At 48.4% G+C, this 11524-nt stretch overlaps 1 protein-coding gene across 1 annotated transcript in view; it reads right to left on the bottom strand.

Annotated features, from left to right (window-relative positions):
* Positions 1 to 311: 311 nt before the first annotated feature.
* Positions 312 to 11524, bottom strand: part of LOC142571710 (zinc finger protein ZIC 5-like) — a 97611-nt gene continuing 86398 nt past the window's right edge. Inside the window, exon 2 of the mRNA XM_075680254.1 lies at positions 312 to 6544. Within this exon, the coding sequence (XP_075536369.1) occupies positions 6045 to 6544 (500 nt within the window). The 3' untranslated portion in view covers positions 312 to 6044. The remainder of the gene's footprint in view (positions 6545 to 11524) is intronic.

The raw sequence follows: 11524 nt of genomic DNA, 5'->3' as shown, positions 1-11524 counted from the left end.
TGCCACAGAGGTTTTGGTAAATCAGGCAATAAAGCAACGAATTTTCGCAACCAGTGGCTGCGCGTTTAACATGTCAGTGCATAGGCTAAGTAAACATATAACAGGTTCGTTTGTTTGTCTGTTTGTTTGTGTTTGTTTGTTGGTTGGTTTGCTTGTAACTGCACATTCAGTGCCCTACGCAAGCTCTGCAGCGTTCCTGTTTCCGTCCGCAGGTCGACGTGCTCAAGCACATGCAACGCTTGGCGTCGTCTGTTGCGGTCGGATTGTATAAGAAGACAAGACAAATTCAACTTTGGTTTTCGCAACTCGTCTTTTTTTTTTCTCTCTCTCTCTCATTTAATGCTGCATTCACTTTCACGTCCTACGGTTTTGTCCAAGTTCATTGCAAAAATAGACGACGAGTGCATTGCATGCTCTATCACTTGGGATTTTTCTTCTCGGCGGGATGTCGACCGGAGGGTGAAAGGCTTCGGGCCAGGGAGAAGATGTAGATAGAAGAGGTGTTCTCGACGTCGTAATAAAATAGAGAGCTCAAAATGTACACAGACACACGCGCACACCCACATATCACGTACACAAACACGTCCGCATAGAGCGCACAAGCATGCATGTTCATGTATAGCGTCCTCTATACACTTCGTCAGTTCACGTAAATTCACGACCCGGTCACACACAGTCATCCGTCGTTGCCTGCGCGTCGTTCACGACAACAGCTGTTTCTTCCACTGGTGGGCACAGACACACACAGACACACACAGATAATGTTGTCCCGCTTCTGCGCATGCGTGCAGATGCGCACGGCCGAGCGGCCTATCACGTGACCAAGCGCGCGCAGTGTCTCTCTCCTTTTGCTCTCTTCTCTCGAGGCATGACTGGTGCGTCGAAGTACGTCCGTTCTGTTTGTGGTCCCAAGGCGCGGTCGACGGCTGTGACGTACACACACGGTGGTCCGCCGCCCGAGGCTCGACAGCCCTACTTCGCGCAGGTGCGCGAAACACTACGCACCGGCACATGGGCGCAGCTTGACTTTTGCGAGCACGCACAAACACACACGCATGACAACGATCGTGACACCGAAACACACAGTGGATGAAAAACGATGGAGGCGTATATCTTACAACATGGGCATGCAAAGCGAGGACGCGAGCCAACGCCGTATGTTCTTCGTTCAGATCGTGCCAAAAGCTTCGAGGCCACTGCCGCCGGAGCTCTCACTGCGCCGTGTTGCTGTGCAGCCTGTCGTTCCTTAAGATTTGTACGTGAAAATTGATCGGGTTTCGCTTCCCAAAAGTGTAACCGGGGCTTGAGATAGGCCGTAACCTAGGGTTCCGGGATAATTTTATCCATCTAGGCTTCCTGATAACAGACTGAAATCTGCACTGGCGCCTTTTTGCATTCTGCCAGCATCAAAATGCGGTCTCTGAGCTACTGAGCCGCACAGGCATTATTCAAGGCCACGGAGATTTAGAAAGACAGAGCCTGCTGTCGTGAACACTCCGAAATGCAAAGATTGCCTCGAGATGCCTGCTACTGGCCCGGGTGATAGCTCTTGTCGGTATTGCGCTGTGGCCTAGATACTTTTGGCAAGGACTGTACGCGCATACGAGGAAATGTGCTCCATCGCTTGCCTGCCTTTGACTATAATACACAGGCGCAAAAACGAATGGGCTTTTCTGCAACGCCCATTCCGAGAGATTTTTGTTTCTATTCTTATCGGTTTTCAGCAGGTAAGCAGATAATGAACTTGCCTTTTTTCCCCCTCTCTCTCTCTTTCTTTCGCTGGCCTGAGATCAAACGCTTTAGGCGCCCGTTTCATCATTTGCATTTTTTTTTTCTACTTTCAAATTTGTACGCCTGAAAACCGTTTTCGTTGCCTGTCAATGCACTGAACAGCACAGTACTCTCTCTCAATTTGTTTTTCGGTTTGAATGTTCGAAGTAAATTGCCAGAAGATTGAAAAAAGTTATTTTTCTGTCAAACCATAATGAAACAATAGGAATAAATATTACAAAGGTTAGAACTGTACGGATTTACGGGTTCCAAAAATGGGTATTTCTAGTGAACCACGCGTCGGCCATCTAAACATTCGCGATTGTGAGACGACGTCTCAGCTCATTTTGGTTACTTTGAAACGGAAGTAGATAAGCAAGAGTGGAACTCAAGCAAATTAGACACTTTTACCAATTTTCGCAGGATATTGTATTGCGAAATTTCGGCAAGCTGTGAGAAACACTGCATGCAGTAATAGTTTGGTGGCGACATATCCGCAAGATCACCATTGGCTCTTGGAAGACGAGTGACAGTTCTCTGTCGGTCAGAGAAGGTGAGTGGGCACGGTGACGATGTCTTTTTTTTTTTTCGTTTTCATGTTCAGCGCGATCACACATAATGAAAACGAGATTCACTGGAGCCACCTGAATACCGCACGCCCTGGCCTTGACTTGAGGAGCGTTGCGAGGAAAGAGCGGTACTTCGCGCTGTTATACGTGCGTCACTGTTAAGTACACATCCACCGTCGAAATGGAACACTGGGATCATCGACTCTCGCACCTGATGCGTGACGTCACGTCCGCTCCTGCCAATCGTAGACACGCGAGTGACGCCGCCCGCCACGCAAAGACGTCGCGCATTTTACAACCTTGCGAAGCGACCAAGCTCTCGGATGACGCCGGGAGACACGCGGTGTCAATACTTATTCGCCGCACCATGAAATCGCGTGAGCACAGCCGCGCCCGCGACCTTTGCTCCGCGCGATCTGAGGTAGTGAATGCCGCTTAGAAGGGCACAAAAGGTTAAACACATGACGCCCAGTTACACAGGCAGACCGCAATACTGATACAGCGAATAGTTCTCTGTTGCTGAGAGCAGGCGCTCGTCGCGCGAGGAGACGTCGAGAAAGCGAAAGGCCGGTGGTGAATCCCCATTCGAATTCTGAAAGCACGTCCCTATGACGTCACGGACTGCGTCAGCGTCATTCTCAGAAAGCTCAGAAGGGACGGTCTCGAGTCGCCAAACCTGTGTTGTCGCGCAATGACATCGTGGCTGCTGTAGTGTGAACGCGAATAAAAGTTCAAGGAGAAAAAGTTGGCGTTCAGTTGCAAATTTTCATACTGAGATTGCCTTAGTTACTGTCTAAGAAAGCACTCGGAGGTATGTATACTGGCTGTATAGACATAAGTTACTTTACCTCGTATGATGTTTATTTTGTCTGCAGCATAATTATAGACATACTGATAGACGAAGGTTAGTTGAACGAATAAGGACAGGCCCACAGATTGTATGAAATCAGTCCGCATACCTTGTATAGACTGCCAAATAAATTTCTGTGAGGGAAGATCGCGAAAAGTTTTGTAAAGCGGTTCAATCTGATTTATTGTTCAGCTCCAGTCTACTTTCAACGCTGCCTGTGATTACGCGTCAACTTGCCCGCGCCCAATACCTTCCTTTCGCGTAGGAAGAAGATACCTGTCCGAGCGCACACACAACGATAATGGATGATAATGGCTATACGGATAAGTAGTTTGCAAGAACTACGCGTTTTAACCGTCTCGTCTTAGGTTGCGCCTTGCTTTAATTTTAGCGATCTTTGTCATCGTTTGCTTACTTGTTGAGTGCTTTGCCTATCTTATTTATTTATTACTTGATTATTCGTTGATTGATTCCACACGAACGCGAAATTAAATAAAAGAGCCGCTTCTGCTTCCTACATCGTTACAATGTCACATGACCAAAAAAAAAAAAAGGAAAATAATAACGCTGACTCCTCAGGGATGAATTCAAATACGAGAGACTCCTGAGGAGACAGATGCAAGTGGTGTGTACTAAGTCTCATTGTCTAAGCATCCAGGCTGACCGATCTCATTCTTTAGCATGCCTTTTACATGCGCGTAAACATGTATTTATTTTGTTCAAAAATTGCAAGATATAAGCAAGTCGCCTGTCTTATAAGTAGAAAATCAAGCAATCTTATGTACCTAGCAAGTTGTTTGAGAGTTTGAAAGCACAGATGTTTTTCTTGCCAGTTCAGCAATTTTTGTTCTCCAAGACAGAATACAGGGGACTCCTTTGGCGGTTTCTTTGTGTTGATGTATTACATTCCTTCTTTTCCTTTTTGCGCTCTGATGTTTTTAGTTCGAATGGCTTAAGAAAGATGGTATCTCTTCGAGTAACTAAACGTAGACCACTTCATCTTCGTGAAAATAACGCTGCATTTGCATACACAGACGTACTTTAGTTGTCTAACCCGCTGAAGGTCACGCCATTGTTTCTAGTGTGGTGGACGGGGCCACGTATGTCCTTTTCGATCGTGTCCTTGTGTTTCTACTTTTTCTTTTTTTCTTTCTTTCGCACGGAAGTAGGCAGACACATGCTATGATCGCCCTGAGATCGCCGATCCGGCTAAATACAAATGTCAGAAGCGGCATGGTAATACACAGTAGGAGAAAATCATTTCTATCACAAGCAAAAAAGAATACAAGCGTTGCTGCTTTCATTCATACATGCTAATTTCTGTCAATTTATGCAAAGCAGAGAAAACAACAAGAAAGAATGCCACACACACACACATACACACGGCTGTACAGTTCTCATGTGTGCTGAAGAGCCTAAAAAAATAATAACACACACACATGAACGGTACAAGTGTCTTTTCAGCGGCAGGCCTCCAGCGTTAGTGGTGTTAGCAGCAAGTGTCCTGCGCACTTCCAGCTGCGTCCAAAATTTTAACATTTAACAATAATATTTCTTTTTCGTACAAAAATACCTTATGATCTCACAATGGCAATGCACATTGAACACACCGCACTTATGTAGTTCGCAGTGTTTTGTGTGTATATATATATATATATATATATATATATATATATATTTTTTTTTTGAATACACTTCGCAACCGTCAAGTTAAGAGGTCCGTGGGCGCTTTGAGATAATTCAGGACGCTTTTGATGTCATAATAGCTCCTAGTCCAAATGACGTATTTCCTGCACAGAATTCAAGTCGAAGAAGGTAGCAAACGTTTTGCCACGGTTTTGGAGACCGCGAAATCGGACGAAAAAGAATAGTGTCAAACGGCAATGTATACGTGAGAACGTGAATATGGGCCACGGGAAACCGTATTTATGTGACGTGATGTGAATTTACACGCATTTTGGACGCAGCTAGAGAAGTGGCAAGCCAACGGAACGCTTTGTCGTGAAGTGGACCGGGAAAATGAAATTAAGAGAAGGATAAGCAGACAGAGTATCGCGTTCGGCGCCCAGCGAGTCACCGGAAATTAGAGCCACAGCAGGTCGGGAATCCGGTTCCCATGTATTCGGTGTGCGGCAAATGCGCGCTGCCCCTGAGCATCTCCTGCGCGTTTGCGCGCGCACAGCCACATCGCGCAAATGCTGCACGCCCTACACAGTGGTGCCCGATATTCGGCCGCGGACCTGCGGTACTCTTCGCACGATGTTGTCGCGCCACCGCTACCTCAAACGCGTCGCAGCGACGTGGTAGTCGCCACTGACAAGCACTCTGCGGAAGGCATTGTCCGAGTGGCGCAGTAGCGGCGGCGCTACAACGGCACGTACAGCGTTTCCGTTCTCTCGCTGGGCCGCCTTGTCGCGCTATAGATTGACCGCGCTCGCTGGCACGTCTCTGTTTTCACCAGGCATCCCTTCGCTCCCCGCGGAGGTCATGACTACGGAGTTCGTTTTACACTGGAGCAGACAAACACGAGACCGAGGCCGAGGAAAGGAACCGCTTTTCTTCCTCGACGCCTTGTGTCCTGTCTTCCGAGTGAGCGCTGGTTCCAAACCGGACGCACTAAGCGCGCGTGCCCGATGTACTACACGGCAACTGGGCCGCGAGAGGACGCGGTTTCAGCCGCGGCGGTGGCGCTCTCCGCGCGGCGGCGCTGCGGCAGACGTAGCGGCCGGTGTGAACGCCGCGGTTGCTTGCCGCCGCGTCTCGTGGCGGCGGCGGCGGCGTGCTGGTGTTGCCGAAGGGTTCCACGCAAATCGTGGTGGGGGTCCTCAGAAGCCTGTAGCCCCCGTCAGCCGGGGTCAGTACGGCGGGGGCGCCAGGTGGTGTGTGTGTGGCCCGCCCAGCGGCGAGTGCTCGTTGCTGGGCGGCGTGGGCATGCCGCCCGTCTGGCACACGTACCACTCGTTCAGCGCCGTCGATGCCGGCGCTGCCAGCTGGTGGGAGGCCGCGGACAGCCCGAGCGGCTGCAGCGGCGTCCCGGCCAGCGCGCCGACGGCGGGATTCGCGGCGTTGCAAGAGCCCGTCACGGTGCCGAGGCTCGCTGCGGTGATGCCGGCCGCCCCCGGGTCGCTCTCGTAGCCCGACGCGGACGACGAGGAGGGCGACGGGGGCGGCGACTTGCCGTGCACCTTCATGTGCTTGCGCAGCGAGCTCGGGTGCGTGTAGCTCTTGTCGCAGCCGCGGATCTTGCAGTTGTACGGCTTGTCCGAGGTGTGCACGTGCGAGTGCTTCTTGCGGTCCGACGAGTTGGCGAACCGCCGGTCGCAGCCTTCGAACTCGCACTTGAACGGCTTCTCGCCTGCGAACGAGAGAGAGAGAGCAATCAGACACGCCGCCAGGCAGCAGCTTTGGCACTGCACAAATTGCTCAGCCTTCTCTTTCTGCGATACCCGATGATAAGTGGACACGAACTGTACTTGTCGAATGCATATATACGAGAAAGGGGATGTGATCGAAACTTGCTTAAGGCTGCTTCTCGGGTTGTCGTCGTCACCCTTCGCAGAACTAAACAGTCAATTGCCCCACAAGAACACAGCCATACGTTTGTTGTAGTCACGCGCGTCATGCATGGCTTGGCGTTGTTTTGTCAGAAGCTGCAAACATGGAAAGACCAGGGTGAAACTTCCAGTCGGGTTAGATAAGGTTCTAATACGTAGCAGAACCAGAACCAAACACAGGTGATTGTACGTTATGTTGTGTACACTCGAGATTGAATGACGCATAAATTCTTATTTTATTTTAAGCGACTTGTTTCGTTTCTTCACCCCTGCTCGTAAAATTAAAGAAAAGGTGTGCCATGCACGAGCAGATAAAACTAACTTTAATTTATGATGTCAGGCGCATTACGCTGAACAAGAAAATGGGATTGCAACCTGGAACATGTGATTTAAAATATCGACCAACACATCAGCATCTGTTTTTCGCCCTTACAACTATATTCCTCGCACGCTGACAACACGCGGGCTGTAGACATGGAAACATCGCGGTTTTGTGCAGGAATCAGTTCATTTGACGACAGACAACGCATTATTCTGTAAGCGCACTTCACGCCGCTACTTCGACCGAGCCAAGACTGTACTTCACACTACGAGCGGAACGAAAGTGTAACCGTGTGGCGTGACGTCTTCAGTCCTGTCAGTCTCACTTCCTTGCTTCTGCCCTATTACAACATCGCGATCCTCGTTATGAGGAATTTGATGCGCGTGGAAGCCAGCTTTCGGAACTAAACGTAAGGTTCCTGCTTGGTTTTTAAGGTTCTAAGATTGGTGGTCTTGCAAGCAATCATTAGATTAAAGATTGTTCAAAGAAAACAAAATTGCAGGCTTTTTTCGCACCTCTCAGTTATCAAGAGTTGAAAGCGTCCAGGGGTAAATCCCTTTCATTTTCTACGGACTATGTCGTATGAATGTTCAAAAAGTTGAGAGGCGTGCTGCGCGTCACAGCACCTTTGCTAGAGAGTTGGAAGCCTGTCAACAGCAACGGCGCGACGCATCAAGCCCCGTGCCGTGCTCGCGGGAAAGGCTGCGTGCGAATAGAGGAAGGAAAAAGTGGAGAAGGAAAGGCAGGAAGGTTAACCAGTTTAGCTTAACCGGTTTGCTACCCCACGAATGGGGATGTCACGTACCGCGCAAGCGTGACGGACAGCAACTGACGATGTGTGTGCTGTGTTATGTGCGAATAGAGAAAGAAGCAACCCGCTTATGCAATCCTCATCGAGGCACTCACAAACGGGACTTCTCGTTAGACGGCGAGGCAAAACTGTTTCACAGCACAAAAGTACGTCGAGCAGCCACGATGACCCGATTACCGCGCGAGCTGCTCTGCTATATATACATACGTGTGTTGTGTGTGTGTGTGTGTGTGTGTGTGTGTCGACGATCTACGGCTCGCTTCCGCGTAAAAATCTGCTTTCCCCCGGGGTGGCGACCGCATATTTGTGGGGTGCACTCAATCGCCTGTCTCTTCGAAGAGGAACGCACTGCCCCCACAGAAGCCGTGAGCAACTACAGCCAGGGGCAGTTGTATCCCGGTGGGCGCCCGGAATGCGTGCGGTTAAGAGGGGAGGTGCCCACGTAATTGCACGGGAGGGCTCGCGATATTTACCGCGGCTGCGCTTCAGGGCCACGGTGGCGCGTGGCTAGAGCGTGAGGTGCCCGACCCACCTCCACCTGGCGCCCTCCCCCCACGCCCGCAGTTCTTCCGTACTGCAAGTTGCGCACGACCATACACAGTTGTGTGCAGCCGGTGGCGGCCGCCGCATTTGTACACAGCATGGCTCACTCTAAAAGGGAATTCTTAACAAGTTCTGGTCACTATACGACGGTTGCTGTGTACGGATTGAGGATTTTTTTTTTAAAGAAACCACTGTTTTATGCATCGTAGCACAAAAGTAACTGGAAGACCAATACATTTGGACGGACACTTTGAAAATTATTATCTCGGAACTGGTGCTGTTTAGAGAATTCATTCCAAATGGATACGCCTTGCGAACTCAGCGGCTATAATTCGCAGATTTAAATTTATTTATTTATGTACAGAGTAACTACATGGCCATAAAGTCATTACGTAGGGGGGAATAAAACATAACCAGTAAAACAGAAAAGATTTTGCACAGATATACTCCCAAACAGAGGCACTACAATAGCATTTAGAGAAAGACAAGTAAGGTGGAACAAACAGGTTTTCAGGATATATAACACATACAGTTGTTTTACAAGAGCACCATCACAGCATAGAATACAATAGTTCGTTATTTGACACATTTAATATATACTAAATGTGTTGCGCAAAGCAATTAATTAAAGGTTAATTAGCGTGATTGCCTTAATTATTCAGTTGAACATTTTGATTTCTCATAAATGTAATGGCCGCCTCATCGAGTAATTTAGACGAAGGGTTAGAATTGTGCCATCTGCCATAGACAATCTTTAAAAAATGTTGGTGCAGCTAAAATAAGATACCCTGTATATATATGCACACCACTGACACTGAAAGGCTGTCGCGACATAGAAACGTCGCTTTTGTTTGGCCAATTTTGTTTCGAGAATATCGAAACGGGCCAGAAAAAGCAAAGCATAGCAACGCTTTAAGAATATCCCCCGCCATGCTGGCGTTGGGGAAAAAACAAAAACAAATATGCAGCTCCAGCGCACATGTTGCAATTCATATGTCAAGTGAAGCTTAGGTCAGATGGTTAATTACCCTGTACAACTAAATGAACTGCGCACAAGTGAGTCGCTTCATCTCAGGCAATGTGCGACCTCGTGCAATGTCTAGCACCGCAGAGCTCACAACCGTAATCTCACGCGACGTTTGTCTATGCACTGTATATCTGTTCACATGTTACGGCTTGCCGGCGGGCGCACGGTGTGATACCTCGACGTATGCCGATGTGAAGAGGTTGAAGGCGAAGTTTCGTGTTTGTCGAGGGAAGGATGGTGAGGAAAGAAGCACGGGGGGGGGGGGGGGGGGGGGAGCGCGACACATGTATGTATATATGTATTTCAGCATTCCATTCGCCTTATGTCACGTTGGCACATATATATCAATCCCAGCGGGCCAATAATGCAGTACAACAAACATCACTGCCCGTATTTACAAAAAGAAGTTCTTACGCCGGAACTGTTCGGAAAGGGAAATTTCAGTCAATCGCGATGCTGGACATATTATTTGTGAAGGCGGTCAGCCAATGGCAAAGAGCACTTATATATTATACGAACAAAAAGTGTTGTGAATTCGGCCTCAGAAAGCTAAGAAATACAAAGAAGCCATTGAATGTAATGTGTCATTCCATTAAGTGGTCCGTATGCTTCAGAGATACATCTGTGAGCAGACATTGTACGCATAGGTTTTGTCAGTGATTTCTTTTTCGGTTACGTTTACGAATAACAGACGTGCGCACACAGGCACTATACTATGTCCCCATTTTGCGCTAGATCATATAAACCGCAGTTTGCTTGAGCTTGCATTCGGCACGCACATAATGTTTATATAATGTACTATATCCGCATACACATTCGTCGAAATGCCGACCGGCCCAGTTGCAGCCACGTCAAGCCCCGGTGAGTTGCGGAAAATATAAGTAAATAAATAGACAAATAAATGAAATAAGAAACAAAAAAACAGGAAAAGAAAAGAAGAAATCAAAAGCTTCGCTTTTTTCGTGTGCATCACTGTCACGCGCTTTCACTGTGTGCATCATTTACGGACGCGGTAACTAAGTGCACTGAACAAGCGCAAATATATCGGGGAAAAGAAAAGATGAAAGAAAACTATTCTTTTTTTTTTCTTTCATTCGCAAGTACTGCTTTCATTGGGCTGCCACCTTCGATGATGTCCGCCATCACGACTGGTTGGCATGCGCTCTTACGAACAGTTCTTGCGTAAGTACCTGATGTTTTTCTTTCTTTTGTGCACACGGGCCCTGCTTCGCAATAGCGTTGTAGTATCTGTGAAATGCGAAAAGCGAAACTCATAAGTTAGAAAATGAAAAAAAATGTATATCGCTATGCTCACAGAGTGCCCATGCGGGGATACAACGCACTAAAACGTGCGCAGCAATCGATGCCGCCCTTTACCAGCCGTGGTTGCTCAGTGGCTATGGTGTTAGGCTGCTGAGCACGAGATCGCGGGATCGTATCCCGGCCACGGCGGCCGCATTTCGATGGGGGCGAAAATGCGAAAACACCCGTCTACTTAGATTTAGGTGCACGTTAAAAAACCCTAGGTGGTCGAAATTTCCGGAGTCTTCCACTACGGCGTGCCTCATAATCAGAAAGTGGTTTTGGCACTTAAAACCCCATAAAATTATTTTATGCCGCCCTTTCACGCGTTTACCAAAATCACGTTCACAAATGCGCAGCATTTCGACGCGTCTTATGCGCCATATTGCGCAACCGTCGTGATTCCGCTCGAGGTCCATCCACCGCTCTGAACGCTACACATTCCGAGGTGATTCTGAGAGGCGAGCATATTCCTGCAGAATAAAACAATTCTTCGTCCGAGCATTATTTTTTAACCTTTACATTCGCTATCTGTGAGGTCCTGTAACTCACAAAACAGGTGCCCCCCCCCCCTTACCCCCCGAAAACCCCTCGCATATGGTGGCGCGCCTTCTTGATGCGTCATCACGCTTGCGCGAAACCCATGGGTTAAACTCCTCGCGTTTAAGGAGTACGCTTATGGTTATTCTGCATACATATGGCAACAAGGCACACAACGGCAATTGCCAAAGTGGCTCTCAATTAATGCGGAGTGCGATTCCTCCCCGTTCTTCGTT

This window comes from Dermacentor variabilis, chromosome 2 (assembly GCF_050947875.1).
Source record: "Dermacentor variabilis isolate Ectoservices chromosome 2, ASM5094787v1, whole genome shotgun sequence".
Lineage (NCBI taxonomy): Eukaryota > Metazoa > Arthropoda > Arachnida > Ixodida > Ixodidae > Dermacentor > Dermacentor variabilis.
This window is presented reverse-complemented; position numbering and strand designations above follow the sequence as displayed.